Below are 27,500 nucleotides of genomic sequence, written 5' to 3' on the forward strand. Positions count from 1 at the left end.
TTCTTCTTCTTCCACATCACCATGTATTAACATCCACTCAAATGCTCCCTTATCTTACAGTCATATCTCCTTCTAGACGAAATAATCTTCCAGTGAAGTCATGTGGTAATCTACTTCTCCAGTCCATTAACTTTTACTGAAACCTGACTTTCTAAAGCATATAAGCTTCATGTGAAATCATCTATCCAGTAAAAAAAAAAAAATCTTCTTATAAGTGAAAGCAATTCTCAGGGAAGTCGACTGTAGCACACCATATTGTATATTCTTCCATTCTCCTCCTTCCACCACTCATGATGTTCTAGTGAAGGGTTGATCAGCTTCCTCTGAAGTCTCTGTTCGTATTCCATTAAAAAGGTCTTAGGCTGATTATAATGATATACCAGACATTTTGGTGACTTGTAGATATTGACTTAGTGACCAGCACGACTGACTCTCGCACTGCCAGGGTTGAGGGTTCAATCCATGTCTCCGCCCTGTTTGTGTAGACTTTGCATGTTCTCCCCATTCTTTAGGTTTTTTTTTTTTTTTTTGGGTCATCCGGTTTCCTCCCCAGTCCATAGCCATGTCTTGTAGGCTGATTGACATCTCTAAATTGTCTGTAGTGTGTGAGGTTGTGTTCTGACATGAGTTCCTCCAGGTTCCCTGTGTGGGATAAATAGTACAGAAAACAGATCAGAATTTTTGCCCCCATTTACTTAGCAATTATTAACTAAATAATTTTTTTGCAAAATAAAAGGACACCACAGTTAATTATCTTCCAGTATTCCAAAATGGGAAGAATCTCAGATGATACTACTTGCTTCCAAGATTCATTTTCCTTTGTAATGTACACCGATCAGGCATAACATTATGAGCAGTGAGAGGTGAAGTCAATAAGACTGATGATCTCCTCATCATGGCACCTGTTAGTGGGTGGGATATATTAGGCAGCAAGTCAACATTTTGTCCTCAAAGTTGATGTTAGAAGCAGGAAAAATGGATAAGTGTAAGGATTTGAGCGAGTTTGACAAAGGACCAAATTGTGATGGCTAGACCACTGGATCAGAGCATCTCCAAAACTGCAGCTCTTGTGGGGTGTTCCCGGTCTGCAGTGGTCAGTATCTTTTATTAGTATCAAAAGTATCCTTTAAATCCTGTAAGTTGAGAGGTGTGGGCCATAGAGGCCCATGGAGACCCCACCTCGTAACTTACAGGACTTAAAGGATCTGCTGCTAACATCTTGGTGCCAGATACCACAGCCGAGTTGGAGTCCATGCCTTGAAAGGTCAGGGCTGTTTTGGCAGCAAAAGGGGGACCAACACAATATTAGGCAGGTGGTCATAATGTTATGCCTGATTTGGTGTACTTATGCAGATTGAATGAGAGGACCATGACTATAACATTGTTAAACAGTAAATAGGAGCTTATCATAGGATTAGTCTGAGGATGATTTTAGTTATTTGTTTAGATTTGTTGCTTGACTGCGTTATAGCTTGTTTCAGATGTTGCAGTCGCTTGGCTTTTATCATCACTTTAAGTGAAATTACTTAATCAATTGAACTTATTCACATTCGACGTGTGATTACAGAGTCATCCACTAACCTGCTTTCTTCTCTCCTCTCTCAGCAGCACAAGTCCCCCTGCCTACAGGCCACGTGCCGGCCCATGATGCTCAGCGGTTCAGTGGATGTGCCCAGCCCTGGGGGGATGAGTGTGGCATCGGGCCGCAACGTGATACGTAGCTCAAGCATCAGCGGCACCATGTACAGCCTGGAGAAGAGCCCGTGCAGCACCGGGTCTGACACTGGAGGGATTAAAAAACGCCGGTCCAGCCTCGGGGCTAAGATGGTGGCCATTGTGGGGCTTTCACAGTGGAGCAAGAGCACACAGCAACTCAACCAACAAGGTCAGACTGCACACTTCATCTCATCTGGCCTTTTATAGACCGAGGGCAGTTTTATAATCATTTTTATCCACAATTCAGGTCTTTCTTCAGTATGAGATTTAGCTAGCAATTGCAAGTAGCTGTGTTTATAATAATAATAATAATAATAATAATAATAATAATAATAATAATAATAAACTGAGTCTGCTTCCAAGCTGGTAAAAATCTCGCTTTACTAATGTTTTATATCATAAAATATATATACATTTATGATTAGCCAATTATTGTGAATTATTAGCATGTCATTAGTAGAAATGATTAAAGCTCACATCTGGGATTGTGTGTAGATTTCCTCACTTTGTTACTCGTCATCATCTTTCTTCTGTCTTGTCCTGGCTTTGTCCCTGCCTGCACCTGTCCTCTCATAGATTTACACATCAGTCTGACAATACACTCTTCATCTTCCTCTGTTTCATTATCCTCTCCTTTCATCCTCTTCGTCTCCTCGTCACAGCCTCTTCTACCTCTCATAAAACACTTTCTGGTTCTTCTCCTTCCTTCTATCCTCATATATCTCTCCATCTTCAATAGTCACTCTCAGATGAGCTTTTTAACTTTTAAGAGTCTGATGTGAGCTCAGTGGCTTGCAGTTCATGTATTTTTCTTCTTCAGCCTTTATACAGGTGCTTAAAATGGGTAAATACTTCATCCAGTATTTAAATCTATTCATTAATCATTAATATTATCATTGCTATATCATTTAAAGATAACTCTCTCATGGCTTATTTGATTGATTTTGTAAAGCACTTTGGATCAACTTTTTTTTGTTTTTAAATGTTCTTTATAAATAAATGTTGACATAATTTTTAAAAATATATTTTATATATTTATAAAACTGGCACATATTTTAAAAAATGCATGGAAAACATATGTCATTGAAAGCACATTTTCTGCCTTCAATTACAAAATATAATCAACATTTGATTAGTTCTGTGGTCTCGAGTGTAATATAATGTGAACAGCTCATGAGTCAGGTTCTGGGACGGGCCAACATTCTACCCAGCCTGAGTGAGTCACGCTGTGTGTGTGTGTGTGTATGTGTTGTCCAGCTTGGCAGTGAATCAGTGCTAACCTTGGCTTCTCCTTGGTTTAATCTTACACAGAGGAACTTGTGCAGTGAACATCTTGTCTGGAGGAAGTTGTTGTTCTGATTCGGGTGCTTTCTAGTTTTATGAGTTCGTAATGGTGATGGAAATTTCAGCGCACTGATGTAAGTTTATTATATGTGAGATAATTAGACAGAGCAGGTAAAGCACACACACACACACACACACATGGTGGAACTGTCACAGAGCCAACCGTGACACACTTCAAGCCAACAGTGTCATCCGTGACCCAACAGGGGATGAGGGAGAGATGTAAAAGAGAGAGAGAGAGAGAAAGAGAGAGAAAGAAAGACAGACAGAGAAACAGGTAGGCAGAGAGACAGACAGACAGGTAGCTCAGGGGGGGGGGTGAGAGAGAGAGAGAGAGACAGACAGACAGACAGACAGACAGATAGAGACACATACAGGCAGGTAGAGAGAGACAGGCAGGCAGAGAGAGACAGACTGAGAGAGAGAGAGAGAGAGAGAGACAGACTGAGAGAGAGAGAGAGAGAGAGAGAGAGACAGCGAGACAGAGAGTGAGAGAGAGAGATGGACAGACAGACAGAGAGAGAGAGAGGGAGAGAGAAAGAGACAGACAGAGACAGAGAGACAGACAAAGACGGGCTTGTTAATCAGTGTGACAATACAATAAACCATGCAGATTTTGATTAATTACCTCAGTGATAAATATTTAGTCATGTAATATAAGCGGAGGTCTACAGTAGGTGCTCAATTTTGGTTTTCATAATATGAAAAAAACCACACAGTTTTTATTATTGTATTATCCTTTATGTATCTATTCCTGTAGTATAATAATAAAAAGTATATACACTATATTGCCAAAAGTATTCGCTCACCCATCCAAGTAATCAGAATCAGGTGTTCCAATCACTTCCATGGCCACAGGTGTATAAAATCAAGCACCTAGGCATGCAGACTGTTTTTACAAACATTTGTGAAAGAATGGGTCGCTCTCAGGAGCTCAGTGAATTCCAGCGTGGAACTGTGATAGGATGCCACCTGTGCAACAAATCCAGTCGTGAAATTTCCTCGCTCCTAAATATTCCACAGTCAACTGTCAGCTGTATTATAAGAACGTGGAAGTGTTTGGGAACGACAGCAACTCAGCCACGAAGTGGTAGGCCACGTAAACTGACGGAGCGGAGTCAGCGGATGCTGAGGCGCATAGTGCGAAGAGGTCGCCAACTTTCTGCAGAGTCAATCGCTACAGACCTCCAAACTTCAAGTGGCCTTCAGATTAGCTCAAGAACAGTGCGCAGAGAGCTTCATGGAATGGGTTTCCATGGCCGAGCAGCTGCATCCAAGCCATACATCACCAAGTGCAATGCAAAGCGTCGGATGCAGTGGTGTAAAGCACGCCGCCACTGGACTCTAGAGCAGTGGAGACGCGTTCTCTGGAGTGACGAATCGCGCTTCTCCATCTGGCAATCTGATGGATGAGTCTGGGTTTGGCGGTTGCCAGGAGAACGGTACTTGTCTGACTGCATTGTGCCAAGTGTAAAGTTTGGTGGAGGGGGGATTATGGTGTGGGGTTGTTTTTCAGGAGCTGGGCTTGGCCCCTTAGTTCCAGTGAAAGGAACTCTGAATGCTTCAGCATACCAAGACATTTTGGACAATTCCATGCTCCCAACTTTGTGGGAACAGTTTGGAGCTGGCCCCTTCCTCTTCCAACATGACTGTGCACCAGTGCACAAAGCAAGGTCCATAAAGACATGGATGACAGAGTCTGGTGTGGATGAACTTGACTGGCCTGCACAGAGTCCTGACCTCAACCCGATAGAACACCTTTGGGATGAATTAGAGCGGAGACTGAGAGCCAGGCCTTCTCGTCCAACATCAGTGTGTGACCTCACAAATGCACTTCTGGAAGAATGGTCAAAAATTCCCATAAACACACTCCTAAACCTTGTGGACAGCCTTCCCAGAAGAGTTGAAGCTGTTATAGCTGCAAAGGGTGGACCGACATCATATTGAACCCTATAGATTAGGAATGGGATGTCACTTAAGTTCATATGCGAGTCAAGGCAGGTGAGCGAATCCTTCTGGCAATATAGTGTATATATATATATATTTTCTACATGGTTTAAACTCAACATTGGGTTTCTATATACAGTAATGGTCTTTGTGCAGTGTGTTAAATGGTAATAGTCAAGCAGGTAGTAAGCAAAAGGCAGTAAGGATCAAACCATTAAACGAGCTAAAAGCGAGGTGTTTTTACACGCAGCTCATGTGCAGAGCTCTTAACCCTCTGTGCTGTGATTAGATTCTCACATTCCCCAAAGGAGCGAATGTGAAACAGTAAATATGTGGCTCAGCAGCACGCAGCAGGGCATGGCCTCGTGGGAGAGCAGGAAACGAACACGGAGGTGTTTTTGTGTAGTGAATAGTAATCAGTCCTTCTCTGTTTCTACACCTGGTGTATCATCCTTCAAAATGATAATAATAACTATGTAATAACTCGAGTATTCCCTCAGTGCTGGCTACCAGCAGGACACATGGAGAGCTCTCCTGCATGCTTATAACATAACCAGTACAAAATAAATTAAATATTTCTTCATTTAGGAGGTGAATCACAGCGAATATTAAATATTTTCTCATTTAACAGATGAAGAAAAGGAATCATGTGTAACGCTAACCTGAATATATTTTTGAGCCTTGACGTCTCTAAAGTTTGTTTGCTTGTTTATGATTTAGGCATAGGAAGCATTTGTTTGCTTGATTAGATATGGAAAAATATTTTACCTTGACATCATTTTATTAATTTGTTTGTTTCTTTATCAGTGTATTTGTTTGATTGCTTGTTTTGGTATCAAGTAAAAATTTTTTTTAGAGTTTTGCCTTTGCTTTGCCTTACTTATTTATTTATTTATTTATTTATTTATTTATTTATTTATTTATTTATTTATTTATTTATTTATTTATTTTCTAGTTATATTTTTGTTTGTTTGTGTGTGCAGGTCCGTGATCATTTGTTTAAAGCTTTGTTTGACATTTATTTGTTTGTTTGCTTGTTTTGGTATCAATTAATAGTTTTTAGAGCTTTGCCTTGGAATTTATTTATTTATTTATTTTCTAGTTATATTTTTGTTTGTTTCTTTGTGTATGTCCGTGATGATTTGTTTAAAGCTTTGCCTTGACATTTATTTGTTTGTTTGTTTATTTATCTATATTTATATATGTTTGTTACTTGTTTAGGTATATAGTAACATTTTTAGAGCTTTGCCTTGTCCATATCTCCATATTTATTTATTTGTTTGTTTGTTTGATTGTTTGTTTATGTCTATGATCATTTGTTTAAAGCTTTGCCTTGACATTTGTTTGTTTGTTTATTCATTTATTTATTTGCTTGCTTATTTAGATACGGAGTAATATTTTTAGAGCTTTGCCTTTATTTATTTATTAGTTTGTTTATTCTTTCATATTTATAATTAAGACACAGTCTTACTCGGTTAGTCTTTCTGGGCATTGAACTCATAACTTAACTCATAACTGATTAGTTATGACTTAATAAACAAACATCCAAGACTTTCTGCAGTTTATTAGTGAGAATGCGGAATAATTTAGCTTCATTTTCTGACTTTTTTTATTTTTATTTATTTATTTTTTTGGCACCACGTAAATATTCTGGCATATGAGTAGAAAAAATGCAGCTGTTTTGCTTGTCTAGACTCTTTCTTTCTCTCTCTCTCTTTCAGTATCACTCTTCCTGCAGTCTAAATTGGTTTGTCTCAGTGACCTGTGTTTTTGCTCTGTGTCTGCTCGAGGCTGGTTGACCTTTTCAGAGTCTCTCAAGCACTGCCCAAAGGTTACAGAAGCCCAAGGGATATCTGGCCTGTGTGTGATTAACCTGTCTGGGGCATCGGAGCTTGGCCTGGTTTCTGTCTGCCCTTACACTGCTCCACATTTCACTTTGTCACATATCCATTTGGGTTTTGTGTAAAACTGGAATTTGCAAACCTTTTTCATATTATACTGTTTATTAAAAAATAATGAGACTTTTCATAAAAGGGCAGAGTGACATCTAGTGCTTTTTGTCCTCTGAACAATCAGATCGCACCTTGGAGAAAGTTTCACTAGTAAGCAGAAAATTAACCTACATGATGCTGTACAACACATTAAAGACACTGAAACACACTCTCTAAGTCCTAGAAGTTTGCTTAGGCTTCACCCTGGTAGGAAGAGTTGGATAAGGTCTGACTCCACCCCCTGGACTTTTGATTAGACCTAGTCCATGCAGGAGGAGCTGGATCAGGTCTGACTCCACCCCTGGAAGTTTGGTTAGACTCTGCCCAGGGTAGTGGAGCTGGATCAGGGCTGAATCCACCCCTTGGACTTTTGGCTAGACCCAGACTAGACAGGAGGAGCAGACTCCACCCCTTGGATTTTTGGTTAGATGCAGACCAGGCAGGAGGAGGTGATTCAGGTCTGACTCCACGGCTTAGACTTTTGGTTAGACACAGATCAGGCAGGAGGTGCTGATTCAGGCTTAACTCTACCCTTTGGACTTTTGGCTAGACCCTGACCAGGCCGGAGTAGCTGATTCAGGTCTGACTTCATGCCTTGGACTTTTAATTAGACCCCAACCAGGAAGAAGGAACTGATTCAGATCTGACTCCACACCTTGGACTTTTGGTTAGATTTCATACAAGTAGGAGGAGCTGATTCAGATCCGGAGGAGCTGATTCAGATCCGACTCCACCACCTGGACTTTTGGTCAGGCAGAAGGTGCTGGACAGGTCTGACTCCAACCCCTGGAAGGTTGGAGGGATACTTGGTGTAATCACACCTCTGAGCTCTGAAGTCTTAGAAAAAAGCTGTTTAGAAAAAATGTTTACCTTCCAACCCTGGAGCAATACAGTAAAATATATTAAATAAATAAATCTGCTTATATTCCTGAGGGTTTTGCAGTATCTCTTCTTTATCGCACTACAGACAGCATTACTGTTTGTGGGAATTGCAAACACACCTATTCAGTAGAGAGAGGAAAATAGGTTTGAAAATGCTAAAGTATTCCTTTAAAATGTGCATTATATCAGGACTGAATCACAAATGAACAGGATTAAGTGTACACAAACCAACACACTGTAGCACATGTTTTTTAAGCCAGTCTTCTATGCTGAGTGCCTTAAGAGAGGAGCAGACGTTAATGTTTAGTGGTATATAAGGGAGCTACATCTGCATGCCACCCGCCTCTGTCTCCATGGCGACGGCAAGACCGGTCCCGACGAATGCGCTGTCAAAAAGATCTGTCAATATTCTCATCCCGCTAACGAAGGGTGCCTGCTAAATTTAGATGCTCTGTGAAAGAGGTGACAAAGATGAGACCATGCTGCTCTAACATGTAACACACACACACACACACAGTGATATTCCTTAAGCCTTTTAGATAGATAGATAGATAGATAGATAGATAGATAGATAGATAGATAGATAGATAGATAGATAGATAGATAGATAGATAGATAGATAGATAGATAGATAGTAGTTATAAATATAGCAAAAACTCTTGTCAGATTATGTTTGTGTTAGTGTTAGCACTGAGATTGTTGACTTTTATGAATATGAGTGAACAAACCTCTCAGAAATCCTGTCAGGTTAGCGTATTTTAGTATAAGCCTTGAGATTGTTAATTGCATGAATATGATCTAAAAATGCTCTCAGAAATCCTGTCAGGCTAACACATGTTAATATTAGCATTGTGATTGTTAACTTGTCAATAAATGGCCTGAAAATCCTTTCAAAAATCTTGTCACATAACCAAACGTTAGCTAGTATAGATTGTTATGACTTATAATACTTAAAAAAAATGCTGTCAGGTTAGCATATATTAGCTAGCTGACTAGTATAAGTCCTGAGACCTGTTAACTGTATGGATACGTTTAATATAAAATCCTGTCAGAAATCCTGCCAGGCTAGCACACAGGCTAGTTAATGTTAGCATTGTGAGCGTTAACCTTTATGTACATACTCCACTAGTATTAGCCTTGAGATTGTATGAATATAACCTATAAATCCTCTCAGACTATCAGCTTAGCACACATTAGCCGACTAGTAGTAGCCTTGAGATTGTTAACTGTTAAGTTTAACATACATGTCTAGACTAGAACAAGAAAATGGTGGCTAATTCATACCATGAAAGGCATTGCATGGTCATTTGCATCTGATTGGTCAGAAGGTGTTGACTGATTTCCTGTACAAAATAGCTCTGATTCTTTGTCGAATAAAAAAAATCTACCACAGTATAGTATACAGTATTAAACACTCGATGTTATTGGAAGCTTCACGACAGAAGCAGTACCTCAACTTCACACCATGTCGTTGATTATTTTTCTGTAGCTGCGTTTTATTGGTTACTTATTCACCATAACTAAGGTTTTTAAAAGAAAGTCCCTCTGTTCCCCAGTTTTAAACACAGCCTCCTGCCTGGATTCACTTGTGCCAGTCAAGGTGTAAAATTACACAGGCAGACGACACACTGATCGATTTATCGATCCGAAGGTCGAAGCAGATGTCAACAGTATTCCACATCACGCTGCAGGCAGCGAGTCCAAACATCTCCGTCCGCTGCCAATTCATGCTAAACTAATGCAAAATTGTACTTTACAGAAGCGAAAACAGTCGAGATGAATCCTCATAAGAAAAGGACATCGATGCTCTTGAGGGGGAAAAAAAAAAACGTTTAATCTAGCGGTCTAAATGATGCTATCGTTTACCCCTCGAGGGATCCTTTAAAGGTTAGAAGTAGAAACCTACAACCTTTTAGAAAAGGTTCCTTTTGAAAAATAGCACCATTAACCAGTCTAAGGAGAGGTGAGACTTTTTCTTCTTCTTAGAAACTTCTTAGAAATATCCTGTTTGTAAAGAAATGCAACCTAGCATCTGGTGTTCACCGTATTCATTCTGCCATTTGCATTATTTTCATACTTTCAGTCATTAAATACCTTTCCAGATTTATATATTCTGATGCATGATATTGCAGGCATGTATGTGTTATTAATGCTTCTTTCATGCGCTGTAGGAATGATCGTCTGAAGTAATTATGAGTATGTCGTGTTTACTGTTTTTGTTGTCAGAAAGAACGACACACGGACAACGGCAGGTTCATTCTTGCCTACTTTATTCTTTCCCTTTTTTTCCCTTTTGTTTTGACACCATAAGACATCTCACACATTCAACTATCATTCAGCTGATCATAATGGAATTATTTCATGATGTAATAATGTACAGTTACTGATCTACATAAATGACCAAAACAGCACACGCTAACAGTTAGCCGAATTAAGAAAAACTAACAAAACCTCAGCTATGTTGAAAGTTTACGAGTTATGTCCCATCTCGGAAACTGGGCTATTAAAATGATCTCTGAGCGTCCTCGTTCCCAGTAATTATGACTTGTGAAGTCATTCAGTTCAATCCAATTTTATATTGTACAGTTTTTTAAATAATGGAGAATATTGCAAAGCAGCTTTACAGTTCAGAATAAAAATGACAAATATTAAATTTAGATTTCTCCCTAATGAGCGAGCCAGTGGTGAAGGAAAAACGCCCTGAGATGATATGAGGAAGAAACCTTGAAAGGAACCAGACTCAAAAGGGAACCTCATCCTCATCTGGGTGTCACCGGAGAGTGTGTTTATAAATCAGTTCCTTTAACTGTATATAGTCAAGTGGAATTCTGTAACCAGGACCTTCTGAGCAACTTAGAAGTGTCAGTATAATTTCCGAATTAATTATAGATTTAACATAAATTCCTTCCTGCCGAAAGCCATCGAATGTTCAATGATTCATGTGCAGAAGTAGGAAACTCGTATTAACTATAAATATGCAACATAAAATGAACATAAAACAACCAACTAAGTACATTTTCCTGTTGTTTTCATCTATTTTAGTTTTTCCTGGTGTTAGCATAGCCGTATTTCATCACTGTTTAAGTTCCTAAAATGAACATGCTGACCACTAAGCAACTGTGCCACCTTAAGTGTGGGTGCCCAGGCCCGGCTGGAGCGCCGGGTTAAGGAGGGAGTCCACGTGGGACCCGGGGCTGGTGTGTGACTATCTTGGTCGAAGGGCTAGGGAGCCGAGCCGGGTATCTTTGGACTCATCTTGGCCTACAAATTTTTGTAATTTCAAATTTATTTTATTACATTCGGTGAAATGATTTTTAAATGTCTGTGTCATAAAAATAAAATCAAACTACGAAAAAAAAATCGAATTTAACTATACAGAAATATGTAGAAATTGTAAAAGTGTAATATACGAACACAAATCGGTGGCAGAACCGGAGGAATATTATGAATAAAGTAAAGATGAGTCCAAATTTAGTGCCTTATATTCTGTGGGAAATGATTGCATATTATTGGTTGTAGTGTCCTTCAATCAAGTACACCAGAGATCCTCTTTACCTGAGAGCTCTGTTTAAAAAATCTTCTTGTAAGACAAAATGGCAGATTTTAGCGATGTTGCTCTTTGTATTGGATTTTCAGGGCATTTTAATTCGCTTTGTTTTTGTCAGTTCACTGCTCTATAAGGGCGCGAAAAGAAATATGATACCTCATGGCTTTAATGGCTTGCACCGAAAAGTATATCCGTATAATTCTCCGATATTTCACGTCTCGTCGCTCTTTTCGGGAGCGAGTTTTATCCAGCCCTCCACCCTGAATAACTGCTGAGTGCGTCTGTGTTCGTCGAGAGTGAGATCGTTTCTCACTATATGCGGTTGAGTAACAGGTACAGCCTTACAGTGGAGCGTGATTTATTTTTTCTTCTTGGGCTCAGGTTTATTCTGAGCACAGAGAAGAAAATGCGAGTAAAGAATAAAAGCGGCAAAGCGGTGACTCATCCACCCACTGTTCCATTCCTGATCTCCTAATGAACCCTGAGCTCCTAAAAACAACTCGCACAGCCACTCCCATAGGGCCTTGAAGAATGTTAATACCCTGAAGAGTTAAGACACTCACACACAGGAGTGTTAATACCGGTCTGGGAGCTCGGAGTCGAACCGACAAAACACTCATTAGTTAGCGCCGTGTGTAAGAAACATCTCATGACAAAGTTAATAGCAGTATTATTCACCGCTTATTCAGCCTTCTCAGGCTTTAGTGAGAGCTTTAGAAAACAGCTATTTTACACACACACACACACACACACACACTTTTTGCATCTTTTTAAATTAATGCTCATTTCCTTTAGGAGCAGCAATTCCGCGTAAATGTAATTAACCTTGAATTGAATCAAGCATTCTGCAGTTACATCACATTTTATTGAGAGAAAGACCTTTCAGATTTTTCACTTGCATCTATGAAATCTTCTTACTTAAACTTTGAGTATAAAATTATGCAAACTAAACAAAGAAATTTTTGTCCTTTCGTCACCACTGCCGTCTCTGACTGTCTTAAGCTCCGCCCACTTAAACACAGTATGTGTAATTATACGATATATACTTTATAAACGTCACTAAAAAGAATATGTAACACATTAAAACACCGTATAAAACACGAATATTAATACATTTGTAGGCTAAATACATTTTTGCCGCCGAGACAGATGTAGCTAATCATAACAAAAATTTTAAAAATACAGCGTCATTTGATCAGTTTACATCTCAGCACTGAATAGTTAATGATTAGTTAATGAATAGCATGTATATATGTTCGAATCTAGTAAACTAAAGTCAGTGTAAACTTTGCACGCAGAACAAAGTGGTTTAATTCATAAGGCAATTTGATATTCGATTTGATTTGATATTTTATGATACTGTTGAATCGGCTATCATGTGATACTTTTCGATTCAATAAGTTGTACAAATTACCCGGTTCTCTGATTATCATGGATTTTGGGTAAATTTTCGTGATCACAAAGCTGCAAAATCTTGGAGGGACCGAACTATGGCTTTAGAAAGTGTAACACAATTTTGTAAAATTGATTTAATTATTTATTTTTAAATAGTGAATGGAATTTTCTTGATTTAACAATAAATTCCCTTGAAGTACTTTTTCACAATAAATTCTTTTTAGAGAAATGCTTCTGAAAAAGTTTAATGTACGAAGATAGTAAATATTTTTATTTTAAACATCTAGAATAAAAATCTAGATTTTCTGTTTGACTAAGCGACGCGTATTTAACTAGACACAGCCTCATTTGCATAAACAGATTTTTGAACAAGTTCCAATGCAGAAACACTTGTAAGAATTTCCGCTCCTGGTATCTATAGTTTCTTTCGTATTCTTCTTCTCTGAAGCTCTGTTCCAAGCTGCTGATTTTTAAAGCGCTAAAGATAAACTGTCTGCCACGTTGTGATCATTTGTTGCTGAAGTGAGTCACGCTGGTGTCACCGTTATTGAACTGCCATTAAAGTCAATGTAGCGAGCGGTTTGTCCTCCAAAGCAACACAATCCAGGCCAATTATGCTTTTTCCTTCAGCTCACTGAGTGTCATTGATCTGCTTGAGATGATGCTCTCCAACCTCAAACCGTTTCTTATCGCTAAAGTCTTTGGGATGATATTTTACTCATCTGTTCCTCCTCACTTCCTTTGTGCTCTTGCCAGATATGATCTTCCATCTTGTTTCTTTTCCTTATTACCTCTCACTTCTTAAGTAGTCTTTATTTGTCACATGTGTATTAGTGCAAAGTGAAATTCTTTCTTCTCACATCAAATGCTTGGAGGGTTGGGGGTCAGAACACAGGGTCAGCCATGATGCAGGGCCTTGCTCAAGGGCCCAATGGTGGCAGCTTGGCGGTGCTGCTTGGGATGTTAATCTTCCGATCAACATCCCAGGCCCTTACACACTTGAGCTACCACCACCCCCTTATTTCTGACATTCATCACCATTCACTGTTCGTTCCTGTCTTCTTCTCTTATTAGCTTCTGATTTTCAGCTGTCCAGTTCAGACTAGCATTAGTACTAGCATGAATCTGCAGTAAAGCAGCTAAAGCAGTAGTATATTAAAATAAGTCAAAGTCACCTTTATTGTCTTTCTGCCTGGACATGCATAGCAAAACAATATTGCGTTAAAGCTCCCATGTGCAGTTATAAGCATACAACAGTCACAACAGGTGGCACAATAAACAGCACAATAATGAGGTATAGCTTTACATTAGTATACACCTCAGTTCACCGTGGAAGTCGGATTATTGCACACGAAATGTCATTCATAACATAACATAATAGACACCACAATAGTCAGAATAATAGACACATAAAATAAACACAATCACAAGGAATCAAATAAGATCATTTGACCTATAATCAGCTATATGTATTATAATTATATGCATACATCACTAGAACAAGAACCAATTTGTTTTTTCAGTTTTAGACAATGCCATGCTATCAAGCTGGGATTATATTTAGAAATGTCTTGAGATTAAAGTTTTGCACAGTAACCGGTGCATGTTAGCTTCAGTACACCGAATAGCTTCACATCATGATGACTGACACAAATAAAGGGATATATGATTACACAAGCATGTTATAACAGTGAAAAAGAGCTTTTCAGCAGCTCTCAAACGGCACCAGCTCCATTTTAGCCGACTCTGGAGCTCTATTTCCACTTAAAGTGATGCCTCAGGTGCTGCTACAAAGCTTCATTATGATTCAACTGAGCATTTGTCCTCAAGTCAGGGAATTATTTTATTTATTTAACAAATCTTTTGGGATAATTGATTGATTGATTGATTGATTTATAAGATTTTAATGAACCTGTAGTTAATTTTGATTACTTACAGTTATAAGTCTGGATTTATTTAATATTTTTATGCAGGAGTCATAAGTCGCTCAGAACTTTTCAATAATTCAGCCATAATTTTTCATAAAGAAAAAACGTTATTCAAATTTTAATCTAAATATTCTGAGAATCAAACTGAATCATGAAGCCAGCTTCATGCTTTTTCACCCCTCATTTTCCAAAAGTCTGTGTTAGTTAGCTACTTTTTTTCTTAATTACCCGGTATTGTAGATAGCTGATTCATCAAAAAGAAGTTGTTTAGCTGTAGCTTAGCTATTTGTAATCATTAGCTTATATCTGGACAAATTACAAGTCAAGTGCAAAGTAATTTCCAGAACACTGTTTACACCTAGCTGGCTAGTTTATTTCGCTAGTTAACATGAACACTAGCTAGTTAACTGTAGGCTGAAAACATTTTGTTGCTAAGACACTCTCAGCTTTTAGACCTTAACGAAACATTATTTTTGTAGTTTTGTAGTGGAAACAGCGGATCAGTTTACAGCTCAGCGCAGAAACGAATAGTTAATGTAATTATTAGCGCTCTGAGTAATCTTTTCCTCCAGCTTCTCTCGCTCACGCTGTCTCATTTTCTCTTTGCTTTATTCTTGGGTAGGTGTGAGCCGTAGTTAGAGTACGCTAGTTGCTGCTGCTGCTGTATCAAAGCCTTGAGGAAGCGCCTGTCGATCAACCCGTCACTTTGAATAACACGATATCTAAACAGACAAATAGCAGGGTGAAGAAAAGTACAATCTACAATATAAACCCACTGCACACAAACACACAGTGCAGGGATTTGGATATATTTTTAGATATAACTTCCAAAGCTGTTGCTGTAAAAGTCTGAAATCTGCCTTGTGTGGCACTGAAACATAGCCAAGAGTGCAGATGCTTAGCTCATAATTGTGTCCTTAACATTGATACATTACTGCTAGAAGTTTTAAATCACACACACACCAATCTCCTAGCATGTAGCTTTGCAGTAAGTTTTCAGCTCTGACATGCTACTGAGCAAATCTGGGAATTCACTTAGGGAACGCTGGTACAGCGGCTCACGCCAGAGCTCTAAATATAGCCCGGTAAGTGACAAGGGGTGAAAGACGCATGCATTAAAAAGGGCCAAAGGGAATGAATCACCACAAAGCAGCGGTGCTAAGATCAGCCACTGAGCTCGGGATCACATTAGAGCAGGCAGAACACATTAGGCAGGAAGATTGTGGAGTTGTTTACTAGTTTACTCTTACTTTTATTCACTTAGTGGATGCTTTCATTCACAGAATACAAACACAGACCTGGGAAAGGAGCAGACTGATGCTAAATGTACAACAAAATTACTTATTTTATTACGTACTGTAAGAGACAATTAATAGAAGTGTACACACACGGTCAGATCCTCCAACAAGGAAAATAACAGCGGTTAGTACATTTCAGGGTTGGTGTGTGTGTGTGTGTGTGTGTGTGTATAGATTCTTCAGGTTCTCCAGTTTCCTCCTCCAGTCCACAGACATCTCAGAATCTCAGAATTGTCTGTACAGTAGTGTGTGAAGGTGTCCACTGATAGATTTGTATCCTGTCCAGCATGTCCCCTACCTTGTACCTTGTGCCCCAAGTCCCCTGGTATATACCCCAGGTTCACTGTGACCCTGGATAGGATGCATTAAACAGAAAATGATGGATGGACGGATACTTTTGTGCATTTTTAGTTCCCCAAATCATAATGAGTGCATCTTTATGTAATAATTATTAATTCTGGCCTAAAATAGAAAAACAAATCTGATTTCGTCGAACATAGTGTCCAGGTTGCTGCTGGTCTTAATATTCTTTCAAAAAAAGTATTGTGTAAACAGTAAACAGAGCAGCCAATTTGCTTAAAGATGTGGAAAAGCTCTCTTCATGCTTTGATTCATTCAGATGAATCCAGTATCTCTGTTTATCTTGAATGCTATCGGATGCTGTGTAAGTCACTCAAGCATGTTGTCCTTATTAGGAGGAATTACATCAATACAGTATATGGAGCTAAAAAGCCACTTTATTGAGATTTCATTCGGGTTAAATGCTGGCTTTATTAATTTGTCCTAAACCTTCACTGTTTGAGGTCATCACACTCAGCAGTGTTTAAGGCAAACAGACTGTTACCTCATGCCCTAAACAGATTCCTTACACAACATGAAGATCTCCAGTGCATCGTTTTGGTGAAACGTATTTATTGCGTCTCAATGTTGAGGCGTCAAAGTATGATACACGACGATAAACTCAGTCTTGGCCAAAAAATTAAAGCCAATGTAATGTCACAAAAACCATGAAACCTATAGTGGATCATGGGTGTGGATCGGTGTTCCTCTGCTCCTGTCTGCTGCAGTAAATAAAATATTTGCTGCTACTCTGCTCTCCACCTGTGTGTATGTGTACATGTATATATGTGTGTGTGTGTGTGGCTGGAATAACACCATCCATGTCTCCTGGGATGTTGAGCTTTTAACTGATGTGTGTGAGAGAAGAGCTCTTACAGGCCATGATGGAGGCAATTACGGAGTTTTCGAGTGTGTCTCATGCAGCCATTCGAACTGAGGTACCTCTGGTCTTTACTGTATGGACTGCTTACAAACACACACACACACACACACACACACAACAAAATGTATTTATGTATATTAGGACTGACAGCAATTTTCGTGTGTGTGTGTGTGTGTGTTAAAAATTCAAAAATGTAGATTTTCTTGCAGGAACCAATGATTTAAGCAAAGATTTGTAAATTTATGCCGATTTCTTTACACAGCAAACTGCACACACACCTGAAGAGAGCAGATTTGAGGGTCTTCATTTAACTAATTAAAAAATAAAAACAATAGACATTTGAGTACTAAAAATAATTAATGCTACAAATCAATTGATACTGTATAAAATATAAACAGAGAAAGCCTGGGGCATTAAAGAGGTTTATCTGCTTATTAAATGCTGAGAGTCTGACTTTACTCTCAGTAGCAACTGTGTGTGTGTGTGTGTGTGTGTTTAGCACAGCATTGCACCAGCATGTGTATGTGCATGACATTTGATGGTGCTAAATGATTTAGTAGTTTAATATCAGGGAAGAGATTCAGGCTGCTTTAAGAACCTGGACTCAACTAGGCAGCAGCTTGTCACAAAAATATTTTAGCCACTGAATGCTTTTACGTGTAGAAACGTCACATTATATTCTTTACGACCTGATCGCTCGTGATCAGCTGTGGGCTGTTGTAATGAATTATACTTTGCATTAACGTTATTGTGGTACAGCATTCCATTCTAAAGCCATTGTGAAGGCTAGGATAATAAAACTGATTAAAAGCATGTAAATAACCATGCATTAGTCTGAAGAGATGGTTAAGGATCCTTGTGCAGGAATGGTGGAGCAAGTAAGAGATGAAGAGAGAGAGAGAAAATGTCCAGGAACCTTGAGGATGAGGAGTCAAATGAACAATCAGTACCTTCAAGACTGAAAACTGTAAAGATTTTATTTTATTTTTTTAATGGAAATGGGGGTCAAAGGTCATGTTAGGACGCATGATTTCTGTTGCGTGTTAGTTGAAACCTTAACAGACCTCACAGAATTTACTAGCACTTTATTTCCTGTTTGTTTTACTGTAATAAAGGCGGAGAGAAAGCTTTGTGCTTTTTCATCCGCTTGTATACAGAACATATGGCTCGCTGGTCCCTCGGCGATCTGAGCGCTGAGAGGTTTGTCGGATGAAGCATTAGCTGATGCGTCGCACTCGAGAAAATGGTGGTATCGGAGAGTAAGTTATGACAGAGTCTCGATATCTGCCCTGATTTATCTCTCGGTGATTCATTCCTGAGCCTTGAGAGGAAACAAGGCTTATATGCAAATGCTCAGGCACTGTGCTGTACCTACACACACACACACACACACACACCAGTCTCTATATACAGACATGTTATTTCTGTACAAACTTTTAGAAAGTAAGTTTATCTGATTCTCAAAGACGTGTCATTCTGATTGTTAAACACAACCAACATTTGTGGAATTGTTAGAAGAAGAAGTCTTTATTATTATCACCACAGTGTATATTTGCATATCCCAGCTAAGGAAGTTGAGGTCAGAGCACAGAGGCAGTTATGATGCAGCACCACTGGAGCAGAAAGGGTTAAGGGCCTTGCTCAATTGCCCAGCAGTGGCAGCTTGGCAGTGCTGGGGCTTGAACACTGATCTTCCAAGCAATAACCCAGAGCCTTAACCGCTTGAACCACCACCACCCCAGTATTAAGTGTTAATTGTTGGCTAGACAAAAAAACAATTTTTTATGATCTCCCAGTTTAAATAGTTTGAGATGTTCACGTAATCAAGCGTAAACATTGACGTCAGCATTTCAGTCACCACCAGGCTGAAAAAAACCCCAGACAAAACAGCATTTTTTCTCCTCATTTTCCTCCATCTCCGTTTCCTGCGGTAGTTTATCTTGTGCTTCCACCTCCTCAGTTGCCGCTGATGTTGTGGGAGGCGACCGATTCTCCTCTGTTGTCTGCTGACTAGAGTCAAGCTGTTTGTTTTGGATTTTGGATCAGCCTCTTTTCACAAGACACTTATATCCTGACGGATGGAAACAATCTCTCCTACACTCCAGTTCTTTATATATAGTTCTTTATATGTTTTAATCACAGGGGATGTGGTAGTTTAGTGCTTAAGATGTTAAGGGCTACTGATCAGAAGGTTGTGAGTTCAAACCCCAGGTCCATCAAGCTGCCACTGCTGGCCTCCTGAGGCTCCTGAGCAAAGCCCTTAACCCTCAATTGCTCAGTTGTGTAAAATGAGATAAATTGTTAGGTGCTGTGGATAAGGGTTGTCTGCCAAATACCAGAAATGTTTTAAAGAAAGCATTAGATGATCTCCAGACAAACACTAACTCTGAGTTACGGTTCTTATTCTCAGACCAATCTGAACATCTCTATGATTAAAAAAAAGATTACAGTAGAAAATGGCTTTTTAAATAAAAGATTAAAGAAATATGGCTGCAGGTTTTACTTAAATTTTATATGCAGTGTGTGTGATCAGACTGGATTGTGATTACTTTAGACTGGAGCTTTGACTTTCCGGTAATAAGAAAAAAACAGAGCTGTTTAATTAAAATAAATAAATAAGTAAATAAATAAAATAAAATAAAATAAAATAAAATAAAATAAAATAAAATAAAATAAAATAAAATAAAATAAAATAAAATAATAAGACAGGACTAACTTATTCTAGATCATTTATTTTTTTGTGAGTTTTATTATAAACTCTCAGATTTTTTATAAAAACAATTCAGTAACTGCCCTTAGACTTGAATTAACAGTGAGTTCACAGTAAACACACTTTTTCACAGGAAATGTTTTAAAGCGCTTTAAAAAATATTGTTGTATATGATAACTTAACCATTACATGGCGATTACGATGAAAAATCCCATGAATTTCATGAAAGTCGGTTATTTATTTGGCCATAACAGAACATGATGTCTAATGCTCCCATGTTGGGAGTGTTTCTGTGGATTTCTTATGTTATGTCTCAGAGCAGAAGAGTTTGTGTATTTAAGCTGTACTCGTGAAGTGCTCGTCATACTGCTGGGTTTGGGCATTAGCTGATGATGAGCTCTGATGTACAGCTGATAAGTCACAAAGGCATTTTGGAGGAGTGTGTTGGGTTTTTTTATGCTAATTCGTTCAGGGCTGGAACTGGTCAGAAATCAATATTGTACTTTTCAGCACATCAGAAGAAAAAGTCTTTATTTGTCACATACACTATATTGCCAAAAGTATTCGCTCACCTGCCTTGACTCGCATATGAACTTAAGTGACATCCCATTCCTAATCCATAGGGTTCAATATGACGTCGGTCCACCCTTTGCAGCTATAACAGCTTCAACTCTTCTGGGAAGGCTGTCCACAAGGTTTAGGAGTGTGTTTATGGGAATTTTTGACCATTCTTCCAGAAGCGCATTTGTGAGGTCACACACTGATGTTGGACGAGAAGGCCTGGCTCTCAGTCTCCGCTCTAATTCATTCCAAAGGTGTTCTATTGGGTTGAGGTCAGGACTCTGTGCAGGCCAGTCAAGTTCCTCCACACCAGACTCTGTCATCCATGTCTTTATGGACCTTGCTTTGTGCACTGGTGCACAGTCATGTTGGAAGAGGAAGGGGCCAGCTCCAAACTGTTGTCCCAACCCACAAAGTTGGGAGCATGGAATTGTCCAAAATGTCTTGGTATGCTGAAGCATTCAGAGTTCCTTTCACTGGAACTAAGGGGCCAAGCCCAGCTCCTGAAAAACAACCCCACACCATAATCCCCCCTCCACCAAACTTTACACTTGGCACAATGCAGTCAGACAAGTACCGTTCTCCTGGCAACCGCCAAACCCAGACTCGTCCATCAGATTGCCAGATGGAGAAGCGCGATTCGTCACTCCAGAGAACGCGTCTCCACTGCTCTAGAGTCCAGTGGCGGCGTGCTTTACACCACTGCATCCGACGCTTTGCATTGCACTTGGTGATGTATGGCTTGGATGCAGCTGCTCGGCCATGAAGCAACTCAGCCACGAAGTGGTAGGCCACGTAAACTGACGGAGCGGGGTCAGCGGATGCTGAGGCGCATAGTGTGAAGAGGTCGTCAACTTTCTGCAGAGTCAATCGCTACAGACCTCCAAACTTCATGTGGCCTTCAGATTAGCTCAAGAACAGTGCACAGAGAGCTTCATGGAATGGGTTTCCGTTCTTATAATACAGCTGACAGTTGACTGTGGAATATTTAGGAGCGAGGAAATTTCACGACTGGATTTGTTGCACAGGTGGCATCCTATCACAGTTCCACGCTGGAATTCACTGAGCTCCTGAGAGCGACCCATTCTTTCACAAATGTTTGTAAAAACAGTCTGCATGCCTAGGTGCTTGATTTTATACACCAGTGGCCATGGAAATGATTGGAACACCTGATTCTGATTATTTGGATGGGTGAGCGAATACTTTTGGCAATATAGTGTATATATTACAGCGCAAATTCTTTCTTCGCGTATCCCAGCTTTGGAGGTTGGTGCCAAAGCACAGGTTCAGCCATGCTACAGAGCCCTTGGAGCACAGTGGGTTAAGGGCCTTTCTCAGGGGCCCAAAATGCACAGCATGGCAGTGTTGGGGCACGAATCCTGACGAACCTTCTGATCAACAATCCAGAGCCTTAAACCACCTGAGCCACCACTGCCTACCTCATGGTATCTTTGAAGCATCCTATTTCCAGATAACAATGAAATTTTGGTCTGATTTCATTCTATAGATGAGTTTAATGTGTGACTCTTACAGGTCAGAAGTTTCTAGAACAGCAGATCTGGTAGTACAGTACAGTATTTCCAGCTCCAAGGCAAATCACTCATTCTAATATGATATGTTACTATAGTAACTGCTACACAGGAACCCTTCTTCATGCTGTTATGAAAAAATAATCCATGCCGTTGTGGTGCGACGTGGCCCAACATCATTGTTGAGACATGACGTTTCTTTCCCCTTATACTACACCAGTTTACTGATTGCACTTGTTTGCTGATTAAAGATGGACACGTCGTGCTTTATATCGTGAATTTTATTTGTGGAACATTCCATTCTTTACCTAGAGTACCCGATGAATGATGGAGAGTCATTAAATGTGATAGCAGGAATGATATGTACGGAATGAAACATGGCTATGAAAGAAAGATAATCGTATACACAACTCTTAAAGAGACAGATACAAGCTCTTACCTGATATATATATATATATATATCAGGGCAATGTTGGCATAAACAAGTACACAGAATTTTCTGTAATCTGAAACACACACACACAAACTCAATTTCACTCCAACACAAGCTGCACTAAAGCTCCCACAGGGTGCCATATGTGAGAGGTGCTGAGACACACAGAAGCCAAAACAAGGCTACATATCATCTCACCAACAAATCTGTCTCCACTCATCCACCCTCTGCTTTCTCCTCATTATTTCCTCTTTATTTTACTAAGCCTCATCGCCATACACTCATTCATACACTCCTAACTCAATCCAGTCTGATGATTCACTATGCATACAGTTTCATGCGCATGGCGAGGCTAGTCAGTTAAGAACATTGCTTAGAAGTGTGGATGTAGTGCTTGTAGACGCTATTTTGTTTACTCGAGCTTTTCTGTTCTCTTTGTACAATTATATTATACTTGTTCCTGCCAAGTAGATGGTTTGCTGACTACATAGCATGCTAATTAGTGAGGTGATACCCAACTAGCACAATAAAGTTTAGCTCTCGTGCTTAGAGTGTGGAGTTCCTCAGTGTTTTGGAAATTGATGTGAAGCTCAAAATGCTCTACTTCAGAAAGCTTATTTCTGTCGACTGCATATGTAACATGACTACTGTACAGCAATTTAAGGCAATTGATCTGGTGTGACAGCGAGAATGAGTCAGATCTAACACTCAGTGTAATCTGTAATCTATCTGCTGCTTAATCATCAATCACAGCTGGTTCTATCATTCAGCTGGTTCGTATGGTATGAGTTACTGTCACGCTAGTCTCAGTCTTCGGACGTTATGCCTACAAGCCATCGTCCGAACATCTGACAACAAAATTGGAACCACTTCAAGGTCATTTGGTTGGTTGGATTCTACAGGATTTCCGGGAGACGTATGTGTTGCGTTTTTTTAACTGTCTGCCTTGAAACAAAGTCATTGTGATTCTCTACTTCCCTCATGAAAGAAGGAAGTTGTTGGATTTACAGCTGTTACCGTGAGCGATTATAAAGATCGGCTAAATTCACAGACTCATTGATTTGCATGACTTTCTTAAATGAATGATCTATGCTCGCATGCTGGTTTGCTTTACATGTCAATCAGACGCCCTCTTGGACGATCCTTTGCCAATAAAAGACGCTATGGAGTCCAGAGCTTTTGCTATCAGACTATTATCAAGCTAGCTAGCATTAGCGATAAAGATTTTCTTACTTAATCCTAGCTAACATGGTTCCTTGGTGAAAAAGGCAGAACTAAAATGTTTTTGTCATTTGAGGCAGTTGTGTCTTTCATTTGCGAATCTTTCTTGTAGTTTTAATTTAATACTTTAAGTAAATGTAAACGTTTTGAAGCTATACGTTGACTCTTATCAGTGGATCGATTCAGATGAATGATTGCACTTTTACCTGCTTAACGAATCTAGCGGCATGACTGTCCTCTTCTCCGAGCCGATCAGCCATCTCTGCTGCCCTGAAGGCTTCTCTAATGCCAGCTGACATTTAGTCCCAACCTCACAACAAGCAGCTATCCACCAGCGAGCGCTCTGCTTTAAAGATTTTCCAAAACAACAGTCTAAATGCTAACCTGTAATGTCCCAACATCCTTCAGAAGCAATTCTCCTCAGGCCAAAAGGTCAAAGTGGCCTTAAAGCCCTTCCCTTGAGACAAACATCGTTGGGCACCAAAAGGTTTTCTATTATTAGACATGCTGCTACATTACGACAGATTCTTATTGTTTCATTCTGATTCATGATTATAATGCTGTTGTTTATAGAACACACAAAAACCCAGAGTTGTTTACTTAGTTAGTTAATGGAGCAATGGACATGCTCAGTAATGTAGCTAGCTAATTACATCAAGACGAATTTCACAGTGGAAAGTTATCTACAAACAAATACAGCTGTGTGAAAGAAAACTTTAGCTACACTATTATTTCCGGACTAAGTGTAATGTTTAGAATTGAATTAATGTGAACTTTTTTTATATTTTTATTTATAACATAGTCATGTCATAATATGCAGCACTATCTACGCTCTTCCGCATACATGATCCCACAGATGGACACAACTGGCATGAGGCAGTAGTAACACAGTGGTTAAGACATTAAGGCCTTTAACCATCAACTACTCAGATGACAGGAAGTGTGAATAAAGGCATCTGCTGTAAATGCTGTAATGACTAGTGTCTCTGTGATTGACAGGAGAAGAGAGAGGCTATTCCATCCATTTCACCGAGTCAGCATGGTCAAATTTTGCGCTCTTGAATTCACCACAACACTGCTGAATTCTCAGATCTGATGGTCAGAAGATGTTCATTAATTCTGACTGTAGGTCCGGCTGTTGTCAAATTTTTACTAATGTGCTCTTTCGAAATTTCTGTAATAACAGAACGTAAAGTGAGAAAAACAAACTTGTATAACTGTTGACAGGATGAAGTATTTTGTAAGATGTTTATTTATCCATTGATGGAGGAAGTCTGCAGGGTCAGTGCAGTAAATTCTCAGATATGGGAAAGACTTCGCAACAGAGGACTTCTTTTGCAGTTTCATAATATAATAACAACATTGCAGGGATATATTTTGTATTTTTAAACTATTAAACTTTAAAAAAGAGACAAGAATGATCTTGTTTCATTTGATATTCCACAAATTATCAAATCAACAATGGTGTAACTGTAAATGGAAAAAATTCCAATCTACTGGTAGATAGATAGATAGATAGATAGATAGATAGATAGAGAGATAGAGAGATAGAGAGATTTACAATTTCCAGCGGTATCCACAAGCATACTGTAGGTAATAAGGTAATAAATAAAAGAATAATATTAAAATATAACAAAAAAAACTAAATACTAAAAATATAACATAACAAATAAAATATAATAAAATAAAATATAACAAGAAATACTAAATACCAGAAATTTGAAGGTACAAGAGATAATAAGGTGATGTGCAAAATCCGGGTATGTGCAAAAACTGCATGCTTACAAATTGTTGTATAAGAGGAATAAAACATTCCTGAATGTGTTTTCATGGGAAAATAATTACGTCACTATTCACTCCATTTCAGCACACCACCCTGTTATTGATTATTTTCCTCTAACAGCACACCCCCAGGTCTTTTATTCTTTACTTAGCATATTATGCTTGCACTTGATTTCACTTTTTTTCAAGATATTAAAAGTGCAATCAGTCCAGCACAAATAATACATTACAGTTTATCTGGAGTTTACTTCGTAATCAGAACAGAGCAGCGAGAGCAGTGATAGACACACAAAAGAGGAGAGAAAGAACTCTCTCAATCATAATATCCTCTCACATTCAGTCTAATTATAAAGCGTGTATTTCTCCATTATAATGCGATATTTTCAAACATGAGGTGAAACCACCGAATATGAGATCGCGTCACATCTCTGTGAGATTCTGTCTAATTAATTTGATCATAATGATAGAAACAATCCCCAGTCATAATCTCTTACGTTACCTATTACTAATTTTCACTGAGGAAATAATTAAAAAAAATAATAATAAAAAAAGTGTCCCTTTATTAACATAAATAGCATGTTGTATTACAATTTTACTGACTCACATCAAATCCGATTCACCATTCTGTGCTAATATTTGCCCCGCCGGATCCTGGATATCGGCTCTCTAATTGTGTTAGACTAACTCTAACTCTAGCTGCCTTGTGAGCAGTTTCACATCTATATTATGCTGGCTTTGGTAAACACGTTGAGTGTGTGCACATGAAAGCGCTCCGGCTCAGTGTGAGCTCTCTATATGGCTGTAAGAGCTCAGCTTTAATGCCATGCCACCTCTGGTTTGTTATCTTTGAAGATGAAAGGTTTGACAGTATAAATCAGAGCACTGCGGGACTAAAATGGACACACACACACACACTCTTATGACCCTCTATAACTCCAAGTCAAAGTTAAGCCCTTCTACTAGAAGACTAGATGTTACTGGCCAATTTAGGAGCCATTCTTCAAATGAAATCCAACATGAGTGTGTTGTTGGCTAAAATATTGTTCTATGGTTTCCATAAGACAATGCATGGTTACTGTTGCTATGCAGGGAGCAATGCTGCTGCTGTTCCTTGAGCCAATAAACTGAGCCAAGAGAAAGTCGGCACCGAAACGCTAATCTATATTACACTGAATAAGCCACAGAGCGGAGAGGAGCTGAGAACACTCTGTATTCACTCACAGCACTGCTGTCTGAGCTGAAACTAGTCCCTGTGAAGGAGGCGTGGCCTCTGTGTCTGTCAGTCACACTGAAGGAGGCATGGCCTCTGTGTCTCTCAGTCACACTAAAAGGGGCGTGGCCTGTGTGTCTGACAGTCACAGTAACGCTGGTGTGGTCTATGTGTCTGTCAGTCACAGTAAGGGAGGAGTGGCCTATGTGTCAGACAGTCACAGTAACGCTGGTGTGGTCTATGTGTCTGTCAGTCACAGTAAGGGAGGTGTGGCATCTCTTTGACAGTCCTAGTGAAGGAGGCATGGCCTCTGTCTCTGTCAGTTCCCGTGAAGGGGGTGTGGCCTTTTTGTGTTCAGTCACGGTGAAGAAGACAGAGACTTTGCCTGCATACCTCCATACAGTGCAGTAAAGTTGTGAAGGAGGCGTGACCTTATTCTCACAGCCTTATTCCAACAGCCTTCAAAACAGTCTTAAACTTTATTTTTAGACTAATTTATTACCAGCTATATAATTTATATATATTACAGCACATGAGAATCCAGTTGGACTTATTATAGTAATAATCATAATAATAACAACCAAACAAGTAATCTCTCTCTCTCTCTCTCCCTCTCTCTCTCTCTCCTTCTCTCGCTCTCTCTCTCTCTCTCTCTCTCTCCTTCTCTCTCTCTCTCTCTCTCACTTCCCCAATCTGTATGTTAGTATGTTTTGTTAGTTTAGCAATCCTGACTCACTTTGTATCACATCAAAACACAATCATAACGAAGCTCCCGTTGCTGATA

The 27,500-nt window shown here is 39.3% G+C and overlaps 1 protein-coding gene across 4 annotated transcripts in view; it reads left to right on the forward strand.

Moving 5' to 3' along the window:
- The window catches only part of rims3 (regulating synaptic membrane exocytosis 3), a 65,855-nt gene that overhangs the window by 13,674 nt on the left and 24,681 nt on the right, over positions 1 to 27,500 (forward strand). For 3 of the 4 annotated variants that reach the window (XM_058404664.1, XM_058404661.1, XM_058404665.1), the window contains exon 2: positions 1,606 to 1,885. In XM_058404664.1, coding sequence (XP_058260647.1) covers positions 1,645 to 1,885 — 241 coding nt within the window. In that variant the 5' untranslated portion in view covers positions 1,606 to 1,644. The remainder of the gene's footprint in view (positions 1 to 1,605; positions 1,886 to 27,500) is intronic. The other variant, XM_058404662.1, reaches the window with a different exon arrangement.

This window comes from Hemibagrus wyckioides, linkage group LG12 (genome assembly GCF_019097595.1).
Source record: "Hemibagrus wyckioides isolate EC202008001 linkage group LG12, SWU_Hwy_1.0, whole genome shotgun sequence".
Classification (NCBI taxonomy): Eukaryota; Metazoa; Chordata; class Actinopteri; order Siluriformes; family Bagridae; genus Hemibagrus; species Hemibagrus wyckioides.